The 25809-nt window shown below is 44.8% G+C and overlaps 1 protein-coding gene and 1 long non-coding RNA gene across 7 annotated transcripts in view; one reads left to right on the top strand and one right to left on the bottom strand.

Moving 5' to 3' along the window:
* Positions 1 to 25809, bottom strand: part of DCAF1 (DDB1 and CUL4 associated factor 1) — a 114044-nt gene that overhangs the window by 76260 nt on the left and 11975 nt on the right. For all 6 annotated transcript variants that reach the window (XM_030568333.1, XM_030568335.1, XM_030568336.1 and 3 more), the window contains exons 2-5: positions 15290 to 15407; positions 7401 to 7477; positions 4055 to 4128; positions 1477 to 1590 (exon numbers count right to left, since the gene is read on the bottom strand). In XM_030568333.1, the coding sequence (XP_030424193.1) occupies positions 1477 to 1590; positions 4055 to 4128; positions 7401 to 7477; positions 15290 to 15399 (375 nt within the window). In that variant the 5' untranslated portion in view covers positions 15400 to 15407. The remainder of the gene's footprint in view (positions 1 to 1476; positions 1591 to 4054; positions 4129 to 7400; positions 7478 to 15289; positions 15408 to 25809) is intronic.
* On the top strand, positions 12797 to 13145 carry LOC115654298. The gene is made up of 3 exons (XR_004001154.1): positions 12797 to 12881; positions 12928 to 12934; positions 13118 to 13145. It is a non-coding gene; the product is annotated as an uncharacterized LOC115654298 (long non-coding RNA).

Genomic DNA, 25809 nt, shown 5'->3' with positions numbered 1-25809 from the left:
GTGACTGGTCTTGCAGCTTCCCTTTGCTTCCCTGTCAGCAAGTCATTTTTCTGTGTGGAAGAAAAGAAATCTGCAGGGGCCATGAATTCTGTGCACATGTAGTGGTGCAGAATTCCCCCAGAAGTACCATTTGTATCATTGTTGCTACTATTGTTACACAATTGCAACAAATCTTGTACAAAATATATCATATAAGATGTCAATGGAAAAATTACAATTGCTAAGTATGAATGTCTTGTTTATATCCATGTATCATTTTTGTACCTGAAGTTATGAATATTGGCTATGTACTTGTATCTTAATCATGTGTTGTATTCCTGTGTGACACCACCCAGAGAGAATTTATATTAGGGCTAGACAGTTATGTGTTGGTGGTTTATCAAGGACACTCCACTCTGTGAATGGGCCATTGAAGAAATTCATCCCGTCCAGACAGCTCTTCCAGAGGATGTCTCAGATGCAAATGACCACCCCCTGTGATTCAGCAAAACATGTAAGGGTACATAATATGCTCATGTGACCCTGGACTCCATCTTGGGCCAGTAACTTTCCACATTCAGGGGCTGTGGGATTTGTTTGGGACAGTAAATTTAAGTAAATAAAAGACCCTTGACACACCAAATTTGCCTCTTTCCTGCTCTAATTCTCTGGACTGTGGATTTACAACTAAAAGAAGCAACTTGAACTATAGATTGAAGACCCTCCAACCTTTTGGAAGTTACCAGGGAGACTTCACAAGCCTGCATCTATTCCATCACTGCTACAAACCTGACATAAAGACTTTGCAATCATTTGTGTGTATATGATATATTTTATAACTCTCTTCTTTTATTATTAAATCTTTAGTTAGTTTACTAAGGATTGGCTGCCAGAAGGATATTTGTGTAAGATCTGAGATACATATTGATCTGGGGTAAGTGTCTGATCCTTTGGGATCAGTAAGAACCTCACATATGGTGAAATGTGTTTTCAATAGCCTCTCACTATATCAGACTTGGTTGTCTGGATGGGAGCCAGGCTAGAATGCCTAAAGGAGATTGTGTCTGACTTCTTATCAACCAGTGTGGTCACAGGTGCTGCCTTCCTCCTTGCTTCTGGGGTGCTCAACACCTGCTCTGGTCGAGGCCCTGCCCCATTCCACCCCTTCCCTCAAGCTCCCACCCTTGCCCCACCTCTTCCCACTCCCGCTCTGCCCTAGGCCCTGCCCTCACTCCACTTCTTCCCCCAAGCTCTCAACCCCACACCATCTCTTCCCTCACTGTCTCTTCCCTCCCAGTTCCAACCCTCCCCAAGCGCACCCTGCCCCCACTACTCCCACTCCCCACAGCGCCTCCTGCATGCCGTGGAACAACTGATCTGTGGCAGGTGGGAGGTGCTGGGAGAGAGAGGGAGGAGCTGATCAGCAGAGCTGCTGGTGGACTGAAGGCACTGGGTGGGTAGGGGCACAGAATCGGCACCTATCAGTATACATGGTACCTTTTCTTGAAAGACAACGGCAGTTTCCAGTCCTGGCATGATGTCCAGAAGGAGTCGGCAGGCAGCAGTATTTAATGGAGGTTCCCTGCTTGTCATCACGTAAGCATTCACCAGCTGGGGGAAGAATATCAGGAATAGGAGTGGCCTGAAATTCAACTCTGACTCAAAACAGTGCAACACAGTGAAATCATTAGTGACTCCCCTAGCTTCACAAAACACAGGAGCAAAGGGGAAGATACCAGTAGTATTGTCAGTGTGTAAACCCTTGACCTACACTTTAGGGCTTGTCTACATATACAGCACTGATGAAGACGCTCTATACTGATGGGAGAAGCTCTCCTGCCGACATAAGCACTGGTGTGGAAAGCGCTCATGTCGGTGTTACTTATGTCACTCAGGAGCATGGTTTATTCATACATCTGAGCAACATATGTTATGCCGACAATCTATAGTACAGACCTAGCTTCAGAGACAGCACAGCCAACTGTCTGGTGACTTTTCCTCTATGTTGTATCAGAAAAGAAGTGGAAGGACAGCACAACTTATTTTTTTCTCAGCCAAACGAAGTTCTCTCTTCTATACTGCCCACCCTGGACTGATCTGTAAGGCTACAATGCCTATACGAAACCAACTAAATCAATGATGGCTTAAGGCAGAGGAGAACAACTGGCGTTTACTTCGTTTAGAAAATTCAAGGCACAAGATTTTTTCTTATTTGTTTGTGTCTCTTTTCACTGAGTCTTTATAGTCTGATAAGTGATATGCAAGCAATTTGGGGAAGGGTCCATGTATTAATGCAAGTTTTTAGATGGCCTAGAACAATAGGGCCAATATTAATTTAGGCCTCTGGGTGCTACTGCAATTTAAATATTAAATAAAAGATGTTGTAAGTACAAAGCGTTAGCATTGAGGAAAAGAACCAGTAACTCTTAGTCCTCTGCTCAGTCCCCTAGAACTAATTTTCTTCTCCAGCTCACATAACCAGTCCAGCATGTAAAAGCATTCACAGGTGTAGCCTGTAATCATTAAAAACCATATAATGCAATAATTCCAAACTAGTATTAGAGACTGTTTTAACAGTTTACCTGGCAAATCTTGACCAGGCTGGACTCCATTTTTCTTATTTATATTACATATTATATATTATATATTGGGGGGAGGGATAGCTCAGGGGTTTGAGCATTGGCCTACTAAACCCAGGGTTGTGAGTTCAATCCCTGAGGGGGCCATTAAGGGAACTGGGGTAAAAATCTGGGGATGGTCCTGCTTGGAGCAGGGGGTTGGACTAGATGACCTCCTGAGGTCCCTTCTAACCCTAATAGTCTATGATTCTATGATTACAGTAAGTCCTCCCGGTTAACGTTATGTTGCTGATCAATTAGAGAACATGCTCGTTTAAAGTTGCACAGTGCTCCCTTATAATGTTTGGCAGCCGCCTGCTTTGTCCACTGCTTGCAGAAAGAGCAGCCCATTGGAGCTAGCTGGTGGGGGCTTGGAACTAGGGAGGCCCGGCAGCCCCCCTATCAGCTCCCTGCTCCCCTAAGTTCCCTGTGTGGCGGCTGCCCAGCAGGCTATCAGTTGCCAGGCAGTTCAGCTGTCCCTCCTCACACTGCCATGTGCTGCTCCTGCCATCTGCCTTGGAGCTACTACCAGGAGCCTTCTGCTTGCTGTGCGGGGGTAGGGGGCGGGGGAAGAGGGGTGCTAATGCCAGGGCATCCCTCTCTCTCCCGCTCCTGTACCCTCATCTCCTGTACCTTATCTCCACGGGGGGGGGGAAGAACTACAGGGCTCAGGACTGAGGGAGCTTGCTGGCAGAAGCTGCTGTCTCAACTTGCTAATCTACCTAAAAAGGCAATGTACTCAGAGTGGGGTCAGCGTACTTAAAGGGGCAATGAGCATCTCTCTCTCTCTCTCTCACACACACACACACAGTGTGTGTCTGTCGCTCTCTGTTTCCCTTCCCTCCATTTGTGTTGCCTTGTAGAGTGTGAGGCTATATTAACAATGATGCATTACCCTTGAGGGCTCAGCCGAGTGCTAGTTCATCATTTAGCAGCAAGGCATTCCCTGGGAAATATCCCATCCTCTGACTTCACCACCTCAACCAAGCTTCACAATCTTCATTGCTATATACGGTATTAAATTGCTTAAAACTTTTGTCTGGTGAAAAAAAATGTCCCTGGAACCTATCCCCTGCCCCCATTTACATTAATTCTTTTGGGGAAATTGGATTCGCTTAACATCATTTCGCTTAAAGTAGTATTTTTCAGGAACATAACTACAACGTTAAGTGATGAGTTACTGTACATCAGTGTGTGCATGATGATTTACATTTAGAAAACTTCCATCCCTCAACTTTAATAGAGGGAGGCAAATCACATTTAACCCTGTTTTAAAACCAGAATTTGTAAGAAATATTCCTAACAGTAGAAAAACTCCAATGTGGCCTGGACAAAATACAAAAAAAACACAAGCACTGAGGCTAACCAGCCCAAGGCAGATAAAGACAAACCGTAACAGGGAAGTGTCATCACTTGCCAATTATAATTCTTAGGATAAATGCAAATGGCAAACCTACCGCATTCATGAAGTCGTCATTCTTAAAAAGTATTCTCAGCAGATGGCCCAGCATACACTCTGGATCTGCTCGACCTGGCAAGGCACAAAGAAGGGGTTGAGCTAGTCATTCAAACCTCCTTAGCCAAACAAAATATTAAAACCAAAAAATGAATGGAAGAGCAAAGAAAGGAGACAGTCGCTCGGTAAACTTGACAGCTCTAAATGGCTTGTCGTTTAATGAGCTCTAGGCTTCACGGCCAACACTGAAGTATAAAACTAGGTCATGCCACAGAAAAACTGGCTGTGGGATACCCCAATTAGCAGGATCAATCTTACATAAAAGACGACTTACATAAGAAATCATGTGAATTAAGACATTCAGTAGTTGAGATCAGGGTGGATAAAAACCAATTATTTAAAAAAAAAATTTAAAAATCGGATTTTATTTAAATCAGATTTTTTGATAAAATGCTTTTAAAGGAAAAAACCTATCTAAAAGATAGTTTTAGATAAGATACCTTATAGCTCAAAGAGATCTCATCATGGAATAGGGATTATAAATTCTAATTCTACAGTATGAGACAATATATTCATGTAATGTTTAAGAAAAATTTTGCAAGTGAGTTCCAGCAGTTCATGGATTAAGGACCTAATCTTATGAGGTTCCACAGGCTTCTGTATAGATTATTTGGGTTAATCTTTCTATCTACCCAATGGAATTTAGTGCTCAGTCTAGAAGATACATCAGAGATGTTTAGTTTTGCAGTTCTCAAACTGTGGATTTGTGTCTCCAGAGGTAACATGCTTGTTAACAGCAAAAATGTGTTTAAATAAATAAATAAATTGTAGAGGTGAGAAATAATAGACCTCACCTCAATTGTCCCTCTGCAAATTTGTGTGTATAGAGTCAATTCCTTACCTCTCTCTAAAAGTGCAGTTTTTAAAAGTTCAATGAATAGAAGATTGCTGGGGGCAGAACAGATCTGGACAAGGAGAATGTGTATGGAGATAAATGTGAGACATGAGGGACATAAGCTTGTTTTGTTAAAGTATTATATGTTTGCTATTGAAGAAAAAAATCCAAAATACTAAATGTTGTTGTTTTAGTTAAATAAGACAATTTAAATCTCTGTCTGGTGATGGTCTCCTCCTAATACAGCATGGCAAGAAAATCCTCCAAATATTAATGATTAACCTGTTGAATTGGAGATAGTTCACCTCCCAATGACTTCATAAATATCTGCTTCAGTTACCCTTGGCAAATGAAATAACAAATCATTCATTTTCTGATATAGCTGTAAAATTAATCTGAAGAGTTTTCAAAATAAATTACTGTTTAAAAATTTATAGTGTGCCCCTTCTAAAAATGAAACCTACATTTATCTCTGAGTTGTGAAGAACATGTATTAAGGTTATAACAACCAACAAGAATGCACTTTTATGTAGAAAACCATGATTTAAATCAAATCCACCCTGGTTGAGGTAGCATTCTTCCTTCCAAATCCATACTGCCCAAGGGCTCCACCTCCCTAAAACAGTGCCTCCAGTCAAAGTGTAAAGAATTTTCACTCAATGCCATCAGGAGCCACTATAATTTTTGTAGTCCTGGAATACTGAAGGACCAATTTATTCTCTGTGGCTGCAATGCTGTTCTATGTCCAGCCACTAGAGAGTGCATGAGATTCAGATTGCAATCTCTAACCTCTTCCAAATTGGATATCTGGAGACCTAGGCCAGGTCTACATTTAAAATTTAGGTCAACAGAGGTAACGGATCTGGATAAAGAGTTAAGAAGGGAGCTGGAAAAATCTGCAGATGATACAAAACTACTCAAGATAGTTAAGTCCAAAGCAAACTGTGAAGAGTTACAAAGCGATCTCACAAAACTGGGTGACTGGGCAACAAAATGGTAGATGAAAGTCACTGTTGATAAATGCAAAGTAATGCACACTGGAAAACATAATTCCAACTGTACATACCAAATGATGGGATCTAAATTAGCTGTTACCACTCAAGAAAGAAATCTTGGAGTCACTGTGGATAGTTGTCAGAAAACATCCACTCAACATGCAGCAGGAGACAAAAAAGCTAACAGAATGCTGGGAATCATTAGGAAAGGGATAGGTAATAAGATAGAAAACATCATATTGCCTCTATATAAATCCATGATATACCCCTCATCTTGAATATTGCGTGCAGATCTGGTTGCCCCATCTCAAAAAGATATATTGGAATTAGAAAAGGTACAGAAAAGGGCAAAAAAAATTATTAGGGGTATGGAACAGCTTCCATATGAGGACAGATTAATTAAACTGGAATTTTTCAGCTTGGAAAAGAGATGACTAAGGAGGAATATGATAGAGGTCTATAAAATCATGACTGGTGTGGTAAACGTAAATAAGGAAGCATTAATTGCTCCTTCTCATACACAAGAACTAGGTGTCACCAAATGAAATTAATAGGCAGCAGGTTTAAAAACAAACAGAAGGAAGTATATCTTAAAACAACGCATAGTCAACCTGAGGAACTCTTTGCCAGAGGATGTTGTGAAGGCCAAGACTATAAAAAAGAACGAAATAAATTCATGAAGGATAGGTCCATCAATGGCTATTAGCCAGGACAGGCAGGGATGCAAAACCATGCTCTAATGTGTCCCTAGCCTCTGTTTGCCAGAAGCTGGTAATGGGTGACAGGGGATGGATTACTTAATGATTATTGGTTCTGTTAAATCCCTCTGAAGCATGTGGCATTGGCCACTGTTGGAAGACAGGAAGCTAGGCTATATGGACCATTGGTCTGACCCCGTATGGCTGTTCTTTGTTCTTATGTTCTCATGAGCTCTGGTGCTCAGGGGTGTGAAAAATAGAGACCACTGTGTGCCATGGCTATGTCAACCTAACCCTTGGTGTAGACACAGCTAGGTCAATGGAAGAATGCTTCCATCAACCTAGTTACCATCGCTCAGGGAGGTGGTGAACTTACAGCAATGGAAAAATCCCTTACATTGCTGTAGGCTGTGTCTACACTATGGGGTTATGCCAACATAGCTACAGAAGTGTAACTATGCAGCTATCATGCTTGTAGTATAGACAGGGCACAAGAAAAGTATCTCCAAGTTAGTCCCCACATCAACATCCAGAAAAGCCATTCAAAATTGTGTCTGGAGCCGAGACCTCTTACAGTCAGAAATGCCAGGTGATAAACTATAAAACAAGGTTAGTAAGCTGAGTAGTGATGCCAGGACTTAACCAGCAGCAAGGACTTTCAGGCTAGTTTTTTGGGTATATTTTAAACATACGAATGACTAATTTTCTCCTGAAACAGAGTGGGTTCACACAAAAGGCATTGTGTTTACCAGGCCTTACCAGGGTGTCTGTCATCAAATGGGTCCGGATCTCCCTTGCGGTATTCTTCAGTCTCCTTCTCAATTAACTCAGACATTCTAGGGAGGGAGTAAAAATCAAACAAACACGCCACATGCATTTTCTTTCCCCCATGGACAGCTCCTAAACAGTCTATTTGCCAAAATACTATAAATAACATATCAATTCACATTCAGATTGTACTCTGTGAACCACCAGAAGATTCCAGGTATCCACTGGATACATATAAGAGTGAGTGAGAGGAGGATGGCTGTCCCTCCCAAAACACTGATCACATATCTATGTTCTAATGATATGCTAGCAGGCTATACTGAAACAGCTTGACCGCTTCTCTTTGCTGAGTCCCAACTATGGAGAGAAAGCTTTTTTCCTCCTCTGAAAGAGGCAGTGCATCCAACTGAACTGCTTCAATGCTATGCCAAAGGTGAGGACACAAGAGAAAAACCATCCTGCTGTCACGCTACCTCAAAACTCTGGCACTGATGGCCTACAAGATATCAGGTAGGAAACTCCTGGCCACTCTAGCCTCCCCTGCATAGCACTTCAGATTGCTTTTTGCCTCCCTGACATATAGATGAGCCACTGCAATTCATATGGCTTTATTATTTTTGCTGGGGGGGAGGGGATGGTTGGAGGAATTTCTCACCACCTCATACTCTATTACAAGAGGTAAAGGAGACTAAATGTCACACGAGAAAGCTATCCACCCTGTCCCTGCTCAGTCTGTTAGCGAAGGGGGTATACCCTCCGATTTCTTCCCCCTCCTCAACCACCTGAAATAACATTGAGGGATCTAAAACTGCTCAGCTGGGCCCCTGCTCAATTCCTCAGACAATTAGTTAGCAGTTGTGGGGCTGGAGTAAGGATGGACTCAAGCAGCCACCCTTCCAACCCCCTATGGAGCCTTACACCAGATTAACTGTTCATCTGTACCAGACAGGAGAGTTGTGGGAGCAGCTTTAAAGTTGTGCATTACCCTTGCCTGAGCCATGACATTAAAGCTAAAGGCAAAATTCCAGACAATGACTAGTAGCCTGAACAGTTATAAGAAATCTTATGTTCCTGCTCCTCTAGGAAGACCAGAAGAGGTACCTGAGAGTGGGAAATGCTAAGTCATCAGAGACACTGATCATTATTTTGGCCTGATTCCAAAGAGAAGTAAACCGCATCTTACACTAAAAGGTTGCTGAATCTGGGCTTTGGTAGATTTCTAGCAACAGTAAGTTGTAAAGTTGGGTACACCTTTATATAGAACATCCTACTGTCAACTCTTTTTGCCTTGGGAATTAACACCCTGAGAGCACCTGTTGAGCACAGACACCATGAGGAGGCAGAGAAGGAGATGTGATCTGAGAAATCAGGTCTACGGGTTTGTCTACACATAATCCACTACAACACCACCACTGTAGCACTTCAGTGAAGACTCTTACCTACACCGACAGAAGGGATTCTAACACCTGAGCAACACAGTTATACAGACCTAATTTCCTAGTGTAGACCAGGCCATAGACTAGTTAGACCTTTCAAGGGATGTAAATAGGCCTTAAAAATAGTACCATTTAACCTATTAAAATTCTATCAGCTAAATAGCTAACTGTTAAGGAGTTCACATAGGCGGTGAACTTGGGTGTGGTGCTGCAGCACTCCCACATTTCATGCAGGGCTCCACTGCCACCTGTGCCCAGCATCCCAGCTGCCGGCCCAGGTGCGGGGCTCTGCTGCCAGCCTGCGTCCAGGGTTCCATCCGCCGGAACGGGCCTCTGCTGCCGCCATGCTGGCCCTGGAATTGGCACTCTGGCTGCTGCCCAGGGCTGGCCGCAGGGAACCCAGGCATGGGAGGCAGCATAGTTTAACTGTTAACCTAAACCGAGAAGACTGTGCTTATTTGGTTAACTAGTTACACTTTTACATCCCTAGGCCTTTCAAGCATCTTGAATTTAAGACTGAACTGACAGATAGTACAGAACACACATGTAACATCAGGCCACCTGGTTCGGTGGGCAGTCAAATCACATGTTATGAGCGGTCGGTCCCATGGAAGAGAACATTACCATAGACAAATCTAGCTGTGATGTGTATGTGCGTGTATATCTATAGATATATCTATATATAGATATATATATTGTGACAAGTTCAGGCCAGATGGCTACAGGAGAGTGATCGAAGGCAGATATATTAGCCCCAGGTTAAGCAGGTCCCCTTTCCCTGGGTAAGGTAACAGGGAAGGTTCCAGAACAATCAGGAACTTTCTGGAAATAATTAAGGCAGACAGGCTGATTAGAACACCTGCAGCCAATCAAGAAGCTGATAGAATCAATTAAGGCAGGCTAATCAGGGCACCTGGGTTTAAATGGGACCTCACTTCAGTTTGTGGTGTGTGTGTGAGGAGCTGGGAGCAAGAGGCACAAGGAGCTGAGAGGATGTGCTGGTGAAGGACTGAGGAGTACAAGCATTATCAGACACCAGGAGGAAGGTCCTGTGGTGAGGATAAAGAAGGTGTTTGGAGGAGGCCATGGGGAAGTAGCCCAGGGAGTTGTAGCTGTCATGCAGCTCTTACAGAAGGCACTATAGACAGCTGCAATCCACAGGGCCCTGGGCTGGAAACCGGAGTAGAGGGCAGGCCTCGGTTCCCCCCAAAACCTCCCAACTCCTGATCCAACACAGGAAGATCTCTGAGGCTAGCAAAATCTGCCAGTAAGCACAGGACCCACCAAGGTAGAGAAGGAACTTTGTCACGAGATATACAGAAGACAGATAGGTAGATCACGGACTATGTTTGAAACTGAGATGAATGGGTGCAATTACTTAGCTAGTCAAAATGCATGACAGTGGTCTGAAAGAGTTCTTGCCTCACCCACAACCACCCTCCAAGAAAGTTTGTTTGATTTTTCCCCTTACCCTCAATCAAAAAATGCCTTGAGTGTTTAGTCCCATTTTTCCTTTTTGATTGGATAAATCAAATTTTGACTGGTGGCTGTGTCAACCCTTAACTGAAGAAGTGGGAGTGGTGAATAATTAAGAGTTTCCCTTCCCCTCCTTCCCAAGTGCTTAGTTCAACCGGGGTTGTTAAAACAAAAAAAACCAGAAACAAAAATAAGGTCTTGAACAAAATGAATAAGAGTCATCTCCCTCTCAGTTAATGTTTCCTTGACTTCCTTGGTGCATCTGACATCATACACTTACTAATTCTCCAGTCATCTATACAGTGCAGAACCTAGAGTTTTTCACGTGAAGACAAAGCAAAAGCACATGCCCCTCATTTTGTTTTGTTCGTTGCCAATCTTCTCTTTGCGGGTTATATTTGAAAAGACTATGGGTCAGATCCTCAAGTGCACCTAAGCTAACCTCCACACATCTGAGAGAGGGTGAGGTAAGGGGACATGCACAGGTAGCTTTCTACCTCCTTTACTTACTTACACACACACTCTCTCTCTCCTAAGTGGTATAAGTTAGGCCATGTGTACATACAGCTCTGGTGAAGACGCTCTCCCATCAGCATTAAAAAAAAAAAAAAAAAAAAACACACCCCCCCACAAGTGGCACAAACTATATTGGTGGGAGAAGCTCTCCCGCCAATGTAGTGCTGTGCGTGCCAGAGCTTATATTGGTGTAACGTATGTCGCTCGGGGGTAGACTATTTACACCCCTGAATGACAAGTTTTGCCGACATAGGCGGTAGTGTAGACATAGCCTTCGCGTAGTCTCAGGGTTGCTTCATCTTGCCCTGATCACTACAGCCCCCAGGGGCCTTTCCTCTAGCAAAGATCACTGTAGCAGAGTGTGCTGCAGCTACCCCTCACACCATGATATACCCCATTCTAAGTGGGTGAGGATACAGACAGGACGAGTGCTATAGAGCCACTGGCTTTACACCATCTAGGCATCCCCTTATGTAAAGAGTTTGAGAATCTGGCCCATAGCAGGTACAGAACTGGTTCATATGAACTACACCCAGATCTTGAATGAATGCTGCTGCATCTTCTCATATCTAAGTATTCTAGAAGTACTTGCTGATCGACACTGCCTTATAATCAGCCTCTTCTCTTGTACAGTGTTTGTACCTTCTGACACTCTGGGATATACAAGCCTATTTGGAGACATTGTTTCATATGCAGCCTGTCACTCTGTGAGTCACTGACTACTTCCATTTATTGTCATTTAATTTTACTGTCACATTTCTAATAGTTACCACAGGTTACATTGAAGCCTTGACACCATTAGAGTTTGCCTATAGCTGACAAACCATTTTTTTCAGAGCATTTCTCATGATGCTTCAATACAGCTTTCAACACCACACTTTGGTGTGTACTGTCAGCAAATTTCATGCAGTTTTGCCCCTCAAAGATTTCCTCTATTTCAACTTGGAAGGAGGGAGGAAACAGAAAGATGTCACTCACTGACAAGCATGACCACAAGTTCCTCAGTCTTAGCGTCTACAACAATATACAAAAGAATCACATGTGCCTTGAAACATCACAGAGCACAATCAATCTCCGTGGGGAATATCTAATATCCAGAGCAGAGACACCCCAAGAGACTCCCTTAAATCTAGGTAGAAGCCAGTCTGGAGCACTTCTACATCCTGTCCTCAAAGCAGATGATGGAGTAAAGCTATGCTGCTGAGCTCCTGAAAGTTGGGACTCTCTTACTGCTTTCTACAGCAAAGTAAATTCAGCTACTGCTTAGTCCAATGGATCCGCTTCACCAGTTGCCTTAAAGGAATCTCTGTATCTGAATGAAGCAAAAAATGACAACATGCCAGATCTGTACCGAGCTTTGGCATCATTTTCACAAAAGCAAGGAGCAACAACCAGCTGCTTGCCCAAACCACTCTGCTGAAGCTATTGACGCCGAACAGCACTATAGCAAAGCCTCGGGAAACCACTCTCCCAAAAGGCTCTGTCTTCAGACTAACTTGGAGGACCTTGTTTGCAGTAGTGTATGCTCATGGAGTTTGTCAAGTCCAGCAGGGAATGAGTGAGATTGCCTTGCAGGGAGCTGAGATCCATTAGAACTGTCTGCACAGTAAAAGTACTCTTTGTGGTAAGTTCCACTAGTTAGTCTGTTCAGTGAAAGATGGGCTGACAACACAAAGATCCTCTCAACCATTCACTCCAAACATCAGTGTAATCCAAGGGTTCTCAAACTGGGGGTCGGGACCTCTCAGGGAGTAGCGAGGTTACTACACTGGGGGGTGGGCAGGGGGCACAAGCTGCCAAACTCCACCATTTATAATGGTTTTAAATATATTTTTTAAAGTTTTTAATTTATAAAGGGGGGGTGTCACATTTAGAGGCTTGCTATGTGAAAGGGGTCACTGTTAAGATATAGATATTCAGGCCTGTCTACAAAGGCCTATAATTTAAGAATTTAGGTGTATTCTTATCACTTAGCTAGTTATAGAGGTACAAAACAAGAATCAAAATCAGTCTGCCTGTTTATAGGCCTTCTCTCACTATGACAGTTTAAGGCAGGGGTTCTCAAACTGGGGGTCGGGACCCCTCAGGAGTTGCAAGGTTATTACATGGGAGGGTCACGAGCTTTCAGCCTCCACCCCAAACCCCGCTTTGCCACCAGCATTTATAATGGTGTTAAATCTATAAAAAAGTGTTTTTAATGTAGAAGTGGGGGGTTGCACTCAGAGGCTTGCTATGTGAAAGGGGTCACCAGTACAAAAGTTTGAGAACCCCTGGTCTAAGGCCTTGTTCTTAGGCTGAGGCCTTTGGCTAAAACAGCAGAGGCAGCCACAAGCTGGGAAGCCAACAGTCACAGCCTCACCAGTCACACTGAAATAAGGCAGTTTTAGGCTGTTAAAAAAGTGATCCAATCTATCACCTCCAGAGAAAGGGAAGAGCCTAGAAGATTTTAAAAAAACTTAGTTTGATAGCATCCTATCTGGCAAGAACTCACTTATCAATAGCTGGAGTGTGAAATCCTCATTTCTTTGTTGTTCTATCACTGTAGTCCCCATTTCCCTATTAGTCGTCTGTATAATCTGTGTGGTTCTGTGATTTTTTCTGTCTGATGTATAATTAATTTTGTTGGGTGTAAACCAATTAAGGTGGTGGGATATAACTGACTAGATAATCATGTTACAATATGTTAGGACTGATTAGTTAAATTTCAGTAAAATGATTGGTAAAGGTATAGCTAAGCAGAACTCAAGTTTCACTATATAGTCTGCAGTCAATCCAGAAGTAAGGAGGGGGGAATGGGAATCATGTTTTGCTAAGGGTAGGAATGGGAACAGGGACACAGGCGTCAGAGCTGGGAAGGGGGACACTGAGGAAGGAAATTGGAATCATTGCTTTCTGGAAGTTCACCCCAATAAACATTGAATTGTTTGCACCTTCAGACTTCCGGTATTATTGCTCTCTGTTTATGCAAGAAGGACCAGGGAAGTGAGAGGGTGAAGGAATAATCCCTCTAACAGTCACCGGTAAAAAAGTTTGAGAACCACTGGTGTAATCAGCCTCAGCATCTGCAAGATGGTGTTGGTGCTTCTAACCTCTCTGCCAAACATATGTAATCAGTGTACTATGTTGAGTCCTGTAAGCAGGATCAGGGGAAACTCTGAGGATAATTTACTTGGAAACTGATGCTGTAGAGGACAGAGATGACGTACTTCTCTGGAGCAGCAGAAATGCAAGACTGCTCTGAACAATATGACCTCCGCTCCACACACACCCCAGATAAATAATTTTTAAGTAGATTAGGACAACTGGATATGTCTGAGGATTCTTGGACAGGAATCCTCAAGGGCCAAGATAGATGCTATCTATCTTATTGTTGCAAACTCTTAATATTTTGCACATTTGGTAATACTTGGTGTTTTTCTTAAAACCCTAGCTCGGAAAGCTAGAGAACATAAGGATCTTGGCTTACACTTAAAAAAGGAGTATGTTTCTAGCCCTTGTGGTTGCAGGGAAAAGCCTAAAATCATGAACTGAATGTACCCTGAAGTCTCAGGAAACCAGAAAACAAATAATAAATGCCCTAAATGTATGTTTTTAATATCTCATGATTTTTAAAACAAACGTGATATTTTGGGGGCTAGGTAATGATTTTTAAAGGTCTGAGAATGGCAATACTGCTGTCCATTCAACGAGTACCATTCTGCTCTTGCCCCTTATTTTTCCATGAGTTAGTGAAGATGTTGTGGAAGAAACATCACACTTCTCTCCTCCTACCCTGAGTTACTTGAGGCAATCAGAGCTACTACCTCTTCCCACCAAAACAGAGCTTTAGTCAAGGCAGCAACGGTCAGAGGAAAGAGTATCTCCTCATACATACAACATAGGACCAGCATCCTATCCACAAAGTGCCACTGGTTCCCTGTTCATTAAAGGATTCCACTAAAGGAGGGGGGAAAGCCACAGCTCATTTTCAAAACTCTCCACTGGAATTGGCAAGCCAACCTCACAAGCTTCCTCTCTCTGCTCACCTCAGTTCATCTTATGTGAGTCTCTTGCATGCCTTCACACATTCTGACCACTGTTACTGCAAGACTCTCTGTAACCCCAACCAGATGGAATAAACTTGTAACTCTCCACCCAGGCTATGTTTTACAAGTTTCAGAGGCAGATCTAATTTTTCTCCCTTGTCTAAATCTCAAATAGTAGAAGAAGGAGAGAAACTTTAAGTGTATTAAATTCAAATACTTTGGAGACAGTTTATATAAAATCTATACAAAGTAACACTATACTGTTTTGACAAGAATTGTGAAGTATTGCACATTGCTTAATTTTTAGGCCAAAAAGAACGTAAGCTACCAGTAACTGAACAACTTCAAGTATAAGTCATCACATGCCAAAAGCTGCTGTCGAGCCTCAGAGGTATTTGCATCTCAGAGCTTATTTAACAGAGCTTACCTGGTGAGGATAGGGACCATGTCTTGCCCACTGCCATGTTCTTTCTCCCATTGCTCCAGCAAAGCGGTGAGTTCAGCCTTGGAGTCCACATGCCCAGATCCTGACGTCATGGCTTAGCCTAAGCGAGATGGGAAGAACAAAAATAAAGTGAGGTTAACCAGCAAACTGGCCCACTCGGTTATGTTGACTCCTCAAAGAGAGTCAAAAATCAAGGTTTAAAAATCCACTTGGCAGTGGCAAGCAAACTTTAGCTGCAAGGCAGGGAGGAGGCTAACCCATCAAATTCTACAGAATTTGACATAAAAAAAGCAGAGGGCTGTCTTTCAACCCTCAGGTACATAAACAAATGCAAGTCTAACTTTGCAAACCCAAATCTGGACTGGTGTATGCAAATCCTCAACTGTGATGGGTAATAACCACAAGTGCATCCAAAGTCAGAGGATTTTTTGCAGGTTAACATAAGTCTCCACAGGCAGACTGCTCCTGTCCCTTTGCTGTTACACCTAGGTTTACCAAAGAAACAGCAAAGTAAAGCTGACAAGACTCTCATCAGTTTCACTGCTCCTGTTCAACACCCTCTGGGCATCAGGGAAAGTGACAAGAATCATATTAGCCTTACATTGCTGCTGCTGTCCCACAAGATTTCAAGCAGCAGTAGAGGGAGGCACTGACAGTTGTTCACAGTGGACTAAGGACAAAAAGAGATGCAGAGAAAGGATCTCTACCACTCTGTCCCTTCAAGCCTCCCAAGAACAGTCAGGTGGCTCTAGTGAAAAAGAGGAAGTGACAGAGACACAGACACACATTCTCCTTTCCAACAGCTTCATGGGAGGAAACAAGAAAGCAATAACTTCAAGTTTATCAGACACCTACTTAGTGCAAACCAGGGGCTGATACAAAAAAGATTTGCCCCTATGAAGGTAAAATACTAGACTTTATACCAAGGTGTTTCTGCCCCTGGACCTTACTAAGGTTACCACCTCTCTTCTTACATATTGGTCTCCAGCTAGCAAACGTCAAAAGAACATTTTCAAGCTGGATAAAAATGCCTCTAAACCACTGATGGTTCATAACTCTGGGCATGGCTCAGTACGCAGCCAGGCTCTTTTTGCCTTCACTTTCTAACCTGATAGGTCTTGGATTACTGGGAAGGTAGATTATAGCTTCTTGTGGAATGGTTGCAGGGCACTGAGAAGATCTCAAGGCAGTTGTACCCTGGCCTAATCTACAGGGATGGTCACGATGATGTGTGACTCGTAAGGGTGAAAGAGATGGAAAGTGATTACAAAAGACATTCCTTCTCCTCCAAATATATGTTAAGGGCTTGTCTACATCACAAAGTTGCAGCGCTGGTGAGGGGGTTACAGCGCTGCAACTTAGGAGGTGTACACATCTGCAGGGCATCACCAGTGCTGCAACTCCCTGTTTGCAGCGCTGGCCGTACTCCCGTTTTGTCTCGGGTGTAGAGGATCCAGCGCTGGTGATCCAGCGCTGATAATCAAGTGTAGACACTTACCAGCGCTTTTCTTGACCTCCGTGGAATAAGCAGGTATCCCAGCATACCTGAGGAAGCCTCTCTGGTAATCAAGCAGGTCTCCTTCCCCGGTTTGCTCTCGCGTTCCCCGAACCCCCGTGCAAGCAGGTCTCCTTCTCTGCGGTTTGCTCTCGCGTTCCCCGAACCCCCGAGCAAGCAGGTCTCCTTCCCTGCGGTTTGCAGGGGGGTTCGGGGAACGCAAGAGCAAACCGCGGGGAAGCTGGTCTCCTTCTCTGCGGTTTGCTCTCGCGTTCCCCGAACCCCCGAGCAAGCAGGTCTCCTTCCCTGCGGTTTGCAGGGGGGTTCGGGGAACGCGAGAGCAAACCGCGGGGAAGCTGGTCTCCTTCCCTGGTTTGCTCTCGCGTTCCCCGAACCCCCGAGCACGCAGGTCTCCTTCCCTGCGGTTTGCAGGGGGGTTCGGGGAACGCGAGAGCAAACCGCGGGGAAACTGGTCTCCTTCCCCGGTTTGCTCTCGCGTTCCCTGAGCCCCCCTTGAAGCCGCCCAACAGCGCTGCAGTGTGGCCACATCTAACACCACTTGCAGCGCTGGTTGCTGTAAGTGTGGCCACTCTGCAGCGCTGGCCCTATACAGCTGTACTAATACAGCTGTAACAACCAGCGCTGCAAAATTGTAGATGTAGGGCTTGTCTACATCAGAAAGTTGCAGCGCTGGTGAGGGAGTTACAGCGCTGCAACTTAGGAGGTGTACACATCTGCAGGGCACCACCAGCGCTGCAACTCCCTGTTTGCAGCGCTGGCCGTACTCCCGTTTTGTCTCGGGTGTAGAGGATCCAGCGCTGGTGATCCAGCGCTGGTAATCAAGTATAGACACTTACCAGCGCTTTTCTTGACCTCCGTGGAATAAGCAGGTATCCCAGCATACCTGAGGAAGCCTCTGGTAATCAAGCTGGTCTCCTTTCCCGGTTTGCTCTCTCGTTCCCCGAACCCCCGAGCAAGCAGGTCTCCTTCTCTGCGGTTTGCAGGGGGGCTCGGGGAACGCGAGAGCAAACCGCGGCGAAGCTGGTCTCCTTTCCCGGTTTGCTCTCTCGTTCCCCGAACCCCCGAGCAAGCAGGTCTCCTTCCCTGCGGTTTGCAGGGTGGTTCGGGGAACGCGAGAGCAAACCGCAGCGAAGCTGGTCTCCTTTCCCGGTTTGCTCTCGCGTTCCCCGAACCCCCCTTGAAGCCGCCCAACAGCGCTGCAGTGTGGCCACATCTAACACCACTTGCAGCGCTGGTAGCTGTAAGTGTGGCCACTCTGCAGTGCTGGCCCTATACAGCTGTACTAATACAGCTGTAACAACCAGCGCTGCAAAATTTTAGATGTAGACATGGCCGTAGACATACCCTAAGACTTCCAGTATTTGAGTAGTGGTGACAAACTGACAAGTAACAGATGCCAGTGCATATCAACTATCAAAACAACGAGTCTGTCATAATTAAACAACAGAACACACATAAAACTTTGCTGAGCCATTTACAACGCAGATACCTAAAAGAAGAACACACACACAGTGCTCATTCCACTTCCTCAAATATACGTTACAGAAAGTCAGTTGAGGGGAAGAACGTGTAGAGAACCACAGTTTAGTCAATACTACAGATAACGCAGGTTAGCTAGAAGTTCATACGGTCAACTGTCAGTATTTTAAATCATATGGACCACAGGGCACCTCCCACTGACCTGGAATTTTTCTCGTTAACAGAATGAAGTAAGTTCTATTACTCAGACTTCTGTCTCATAGGTCCTTTTGAGTTTAATGTATTTTGATTGATTAGTTTATTAGACACAAGGCAACAATCAAATGGGAAACTAGTCATGCATGAAACTGACAGGAATCACTAAAAACTCTGCATCGGCGCAGCTGCATCACTGCAGTACTTAAGTGAAGATGCTCCTACGCCCATGGGAGAAGCTCTCCCATTGGCATAGTTAATCCACCTCTGCAAGAGGGAGCTGACGGATGTGATTGCAGAGTCATTGGCCATTATCTTTGAAAACTCATGGTGATTGGGAGAAGTTCCAGATGACTGGAAAAAGGCTAATCTAGTGCCCATCTTTAAAAAAGGGAAGAAGGAGGATCCAGACAACTACAGGCCAGTCAGTCTCACCTCAATCCCTGGAAAAATCATGGAGCAGGTCCTCAAGGAATCAATTCTGAAGCACTTAGAGGAGAGGAAAGTGATCAGGAACAGTAAGCATGGATTCACCAAGGGCAAGTCATGCCTGACTAACCTAATTGCCTTCTATGAGGAGATAACTGGGTCTGTGGATGAGGGGAAAGCAGTGGATGTGTTATTCCTTCATTTTAGCAAAGCTTCTGGTACGGTCTCCCACAGTATTCTTGCCAGCAAATTAAAGAAGTATGGGCTGTATAATGGACTATAAGGTGGATAGAAAGCTGGCTAGATCGTCGGGCTCAATCATCTGGTAGTGATCAATGGCGCCATATCTAGTTGGTAGCCGGTTTCAAACGGAGTGCTCCAAGGGTCGGTCCTGAGGCCAGTTTTGTTCAACATCTTCATTAATGATCTGGAGCAGGGGTCCCCGTCATGGCGTCTAAGTATGTCCTGGTACTGGCCGGCAGACGAGCATCCGCCAAAATGCCGATAAGCTGCATCATCCAGAGGTGTCGCCGCCAAAATGCCACAAATTTTTGGTGGTATCTCAGCGGCAACACCTCTGGATGACACTTCTTGTCGGCGGCAACGCCTCTCGATGACGCTGCTTGTCGGTATTTCGGCAGTGATGCCTACTGACGTTGCCGCTTGTCTGAGGAATTTCAGAGGATACTCGTCCGCCACAACGATCTCCATGGCTCGTCCTCTGGCGCCCGCCAGACAAAAAAGGTTGGGGACCACTGGAGGATGCCGTGGACTGCACTCTCAGCAAGTTTGCAGATGACACTAAACTGGGAAGAGTGGTAGATACGCTGGAGGGTAGGGATAGGATACAGAGGGACCTAGACAAATTTAGAGGATTGGGCCGAAAGAAACCTGATGAGGTTCAACAAGGACAAGTGCAGAGTTCTGCACTTAGGAAGGAAGAATCCCATTCACTGTTACAGACTAGGAACTGAATGGCTAGGAAGCAGTTCTGCAGAAAAGGACTTATGGGTTACAGTGGATGAGAAGCTGGATATGAGTCAACAGTGTGCCCCTGTTGACAAGAAGGCTAACGGCATTTTGGGCTGTATAAGTAGGGGCATTGTCAGCAGATCGAGGGACACGATCATTCCCTTCTATTCAACATTGGTGAGGCCTCATCTGGAGTACTGTGTCCAGTTTTGGGCCCCACACTATAAGGAAAACTTGGAAAGAGTCCAGCGGAGGGCAACAAAAATGATTAGGGGGCTGGAGCACATGACTTATGAGGAGAGGCCGAGGGAACTGGGACTGTTTAGTCTGCAGAAGAGAAGAAGGGGGAGGGGTTGATAGCTGCTTTCAACTACCTGAAAGGGGGTTCCAAAGAGGATGGATCAGACTATTCTCAGTGGTAGCAGATGACAGAACAAGGAGTAAGGGTCTCAAGTTGCAGTGGGGGAGGTTTAGATTGGATATTAGGAAAAACTTTTTCACTAGGAAGGTGGTGAAGCACTGGAATGGGTTACCTAGGGAGGTGGTGGAATCTCCTTCCTTAGGAGGTTTTTAAGGTCAGGCTTGACAAAGCCCTGGCTGGGATGATTTAATTGGGAACTGGTCCTGCTTTGAGCAGGGGGTTGGACTAGATGATCTCTTGAGGTCCCTTCCAACCCTGATATTCTATGATTCTATGAAAACACACACACACACACACACACACACACTTGAAAGGGATATTTTAAAAACTTTAAAAAAACAAAAAACACCTTGATAGTCTATGATTCTAGGAGAAGCTCTCCCACTGACATAGCCTATCTACGTCAGTGATTAGGTTGATAGAACTACATTGTTCAGGGGGGATGAAAAATTTGTAGTTATACTAATGGACCTGGCGATAGGGATACCACACAGACTCAAAGACAGTGAAAGATTAAACTCACAATTACAAAATCCCCTGTCAAAGGTTATTTGTTATATATATTATAGTAGCTCCCTGGGGCACCATTGTGCTAGGTACTGTGAAAGTAGAATGAATTATATTGTAAAAATAAGAATGGATTAAAGAAATGTTGTATGTACTGTGACAGACCCAGGCCAGTGAGGTACAGGAGTCTGGTAGAGAGCAAATATACTGGTCACTGGATGAGTAGTTTTCTGTTCCCTGAGTGACCAGAGCAGGGCTGCACTAGAGTAATCAGGAACCTGCTAGAACCAGTTAAGGAAGACAGGCTGATTAGATCACCTGCAGCCAATCAAGGCAGGCTAATCAGGGCATCTGGGTTTAAAAAGGAGCTCACTCCAGCCAGGTGAGGAGGAGAAGTGTGTGTGAGGAGCAGGGAGCAAGAGGCACAAGGAGCTGAGAGTGAGAGGATGTGCTGCTGGAAGACTAAGGAGTACAAGCGTTATCAGATACCAGGAGGAAGGTCCTGTGGTGAGGATAAAGAAAGTGTTTGGAGGAGGCCATGGGGAAGTAGCCCAGGGAGTTGTGGCTGTCATGCAGCTGTTACAAGAGGCACTATAGACAGCTGCAATCCATAGGGCCCTGGGCTGGAACCTGGAGTAGAGGGTGGGCCCGGGTTCCCCCCAAACCTCCCAACTCCTGATCAGACACAGAAGGAGCTGATCCAGACTGTGGGGAAGATCACTGAGGTGAGCACATCAGCCAATAAGCGCAGGACCCACCAAAGGTAGAGGAGGAACTTTGTCACAGTACCTTTAAGCAGAAATAAGAAATGTTGAAATATAGGTGCCAGGAAAAGAAACGTTAGGCATAAACAATGGTGCTAATGGTGAAACATTAACAGAAGATCGGTAATAGTTAGTAAGGAAATAAGATATGCATGCCTAGCCCAGGTAAACTTATCAGATTCTGCTTCCTTTGTTATCTTGTTAAGTTCTCGCCCTTTTATCTGTATAAATAAGATAGTTTGTGTCTTACATGGTGCTCACATTATCTGGGTGTTATTAGCAGAGCGCTGTGCTAATAAAACAGAGTGGTCTGACACACTGAGTCCTGAATCTAACTTTGACAATTTGGAGGTCCCACTGAGATGGCAACAGTCTTCACTGGAGCTGTGTGATTCCTGACCGTTTTAGTAGGATGAATGTGGCAGCCGGCACCTGGGCATTTGGCCCGAGCGGTCCTCCACCAGAACGGAAAGGCGCACGACCACAGTGAAGTTTACACCATCAAACCTGTTGGTTCCCACTCCGTTCTGGTAGGGATCCCGGGTTCTGACATCAGGAATCTGGTCAGGTAATTATTTCTGTGTTTTGTCCGGACTGAGGACTGTCTTGTCTTTGTGTATCCATCCTCCTGTGGAGTATTTGAGTCTGGGTGCCGTCTCTGTCCGGGGATCAGCCAACCAAGGGGTTCCTGTCCCCGCGGTCTCCGTGAGTGGAATCTGCACAATCACAGCAGCACCACACTTTGGGTAAAACCCCTGGTGTGAAAGCAAGGGCGACTGAGGCAGCAGCCTGTGGGCTCCTTTTGTGTGTTGCACCAGGCATAGCTCTGAGGAACCCGAATTTCCTCCTTGTGCGATTGATGTGTGAAGTCCTCCTGCATGGGTAATCAGATGTCTAAGTAGGGACAGTTCCCTAAACGAACGCCAGCTCATTTATGTATTTTAGGATGGGTCCGGACTCCTGTAAATTTCTGGAAAAATGGTCTAGGCTAACTCAGAGCGATCCCAAAACTCATTGTACACTGTTAAAAACTTGGAACAAAGACCGAGCAGACGTCTTAAAGGACAAACTCGGCCAAACTAAAACTAAATTGGCTAAAGGAGAGGTTAATTGTTTCATGCAGTGGTGAGAAGAGACAAATCGTAGGTGGACAAAATCAAAACTCGCCTCTTTCAAATATTCAAATAATAAGTTAAAAGCTTTATTAAAAGCCTCCTCTCCCACCACCAGACTGAGCGCTCCCCTTTACCCTGTTCTCCAAACCCCAGATCGATCCCAGCCCCCTTCATAGTCCCATTTCATTGTAGAAAGGACAAAAAGCCCCTTGTTCTGTTCCCCTTTGTTGTCTGCCTCAAAAACTGACTCTTTAATGTTCCACTACCAATTCAGCAAGGAGAGTGGGCTCCTCAACTAGCCCCCACCCTTCCTGGTCCCTTTCCTTAACAATTTCTTTCAAAATTGTGAAATGACCACAATATCACTCACAAACGGTTCATTGGAAAAAGCAGGATCGGGCCCAGGCAAGCAACAGATAAAGAAACTGAAAAACAGGTTGGAAGCCCTAAGGGCATAGTGTCAGGAGTAAGAAAAGCCGTAAGTGCAGGCAGGAATCCCTGGAACAATACTTAAAATGGTGAAATCTGAGGTGATAAAGGTGTCATTTTGGGAGATAAACAAGTGATTTAAGGAAAGAGTGAAAAGTTAACTCTACAGAGGCTGGAGAGAATTAAGCAGTTCAACTCTGTGAAAATGTTAAAAAGGACCATGTTAAAGAGAGAATTCTTGGTTTCTTTGCAGCCATTCTGAAGGAAAAATGGGCCCTTTTCCAAAAGAGTGCCTGTAAATAATCCAAATATATATACAACTATGTAAAAACAAAGCAGTGTAAAGGAATTTTAAGGAAAAGAAAATGTGTACTGTATCTGTCTGTGAAAATATGTAAAGTTCTAAGAATCTAAATCAGCACATCTGGTTTGTAAAACTCCTCTTTTGTAGGTGTAAGAAATTGGTTTTGTTTTTGTTTTCAATGCCAGTAAAAATTTGACTCTTTTTAATTCAAAGTTGCAAAACTGACAGACCTTTTTGCAAGACCCAGGTAATTAGTGTTGTTTGGCTTTGGGATTTAGCATTTAACCCTTAAGGAGTAACTTGATTCTTTATTTAAAAACATTTTACATTTTGTAAAGACCAAGTCATGGCTGCAATAGGGCAGTCAAAATCAGGAGAATAGGGAGAGATTATAGTCTTTTTGTTTGGTTGGTTGGCTTTTTTTGTAACAATAGCAGATAAGAGCTGTAGTGAAAGAATAAGAAATTAACAGTGACCCTCTGAAGCAACAGCAGAGGTGAAGTGCACAAAACAAAAAAGAAGCAATGTTAAAAACACTGAGGGCTTGTCTACATCAGAAAGTTGCAGCGCTGGTGAGGGAGTTACAGCGCTGCAACTTTGAAGGTGTACACATCTGCAGGGCACCACCAGCGCTGCAACTCCCTGTTTGCAGCGCTGGCCGTACTCCCGTTTTGTCTCGGGTGTAGAGGATCCAGCGCTGGTGATCCAGCGCTGGTAATCCAATGTAGACAGTTACCAGCGCTTTTCTTGACCTCCGTGGAAGGAGGAAGCCTCTGGTAATCAAGCTGGTTTCCTTTCCCGGTTTGCTCTCTCGGTCCCGGAGCCACCCAGCAAACCGCAGGGAAGGAGACCTGCTTGCTCGGGGTTCCGGGACCGAGAGAGCAAACCGGGAAAGGAGACCAGCTTCGCCGCGGTTTGCTCTCGCGTTCCCGGAGCCACCCAGCAAACCGCAGGGAAGGAGACCTGCTTGCTCGGGGTTCCGGGACCGAGAGAGTAAACCGGGAACGCCGCGGTTTGCTCTCTCGGTCCCGGAGCCAGCCAGCAAACCGCAGGGAAGGAGACCTGCTTGCTCGGGGTTCCGGGACCGAGAGAGCAAACCGGGAAAGGAAACCAGCTTCGCCGCGGTTTGCTCTCTCGGTCCCGGAACCCCGAGCAAGCAGGTCTCCTTCCCTGCGGTTTGCTGGGTTGCTCCGGGAACGCGAGAGCAAACCGCGGCGTTCCCGGTTTGTTCTCTCGGTCCCGGAACCCCGAGCAAGCAGGTCTCCTTCCCTGCGGTTTGCTGGCTGGCTCCGGGACCGAGAGAGCAAACCGCGGCGTTCCCGGTTTGCTCTCTCGGTCCCGGAGCCCCGAGCAAGCAGGTCTCCTTCCCTGCGGTTTGCTGGGTGGCTCCGGGACCGAGAGAGCAAACCGCGGGGAAGCTGGTTTCCTTTCCCGGTTTGCTCTCTCGTCCCGGAACCCCCCTTGAAGCCGCCCAACAGCGCTGCAGTGTGGCCACATCTAACACCACTTGCAGCGCTGGTTGCTGTAAGTGTGGCCACTCTGCAGCGCTGGCCCTATACAGCTGTACTAATACAGCTGTAACAACCAGCGCTGCAAAATTTTAGATGTAGACATGGCCTGAGCCTTAAAATGACTGTGTAATCAGACTGTTACTTTGATAAGGGTACTTAAACTCTGTAAGAACAAAAGAACCCGTTACACTTTATGTAAAAATTGATATAACTAATGTTTTTAAAAAGTTATAGTATAGAAGAAATGTGCATTTTCCCTGGGACATGTGCAGTATATATTGTAGAAAGGGGTAAAAAAGAAATACAAATGAAACATGCTACTGAATTAAAATCCTATTGGGGCTCCAAAAAGAGCCGCAATAGACTGTTTTCTTTTTCAGACCTCTGTGTGTTTTGTAAGCAGAAGTTGAAAATGAAAAGAAATCAAAACTCTGGTGGAAGTTGATTATGTCCCTTTTAAGACAGAGTTTCTGAGCTCTGCTGATGGCTTTGAACCCAAAAGCCAAGCCTGTGTTAATGCAAATTACCTAACTGATAAAGGAAGGTGAGAACTTCCAGCACAAAAGAAATTGCCTGAATAAAAGACATAGTATAACCAGATACCTTTAATAGATTTGGTGCTAATGTTATTGTTAACATTAAACATTGAAATTTAATGTTAGTAAGTACCCCTGTAACAACGTATAATGTGTATGATTTTTGGAAAAATTCTTTAAGGTAATATGGTAATGATGCTTCTCAGCTATTACCTGTGAATAACACAGCAGGAAAACATTACAAACTTGGTGTACCTCAAGTTTTCTTCTCTTATATAGGAGACCACCTCATGAATTTAATAACTAAACAGTGGAATAATTTCC

Source organism: Gopherus evgoodei, chromosome 7 (assembly GCF_007399415.2).
Source record: "Gopherus evgoodei ecotype Sinaloan lineage chromosome 7, rGopEvg1_v1.p, whole genome shotgun sequence".
NCBI lineage: Eukaryota > Metazoa > Chordata > Testudines > Testudinidae > Gopherus > Gopherus evgoodei.
The sequence above is the reverse complement of the archived record's forward strand: the minus strand, read 5'-3'. Positions and strand labels throughout refer to the sequence as shown.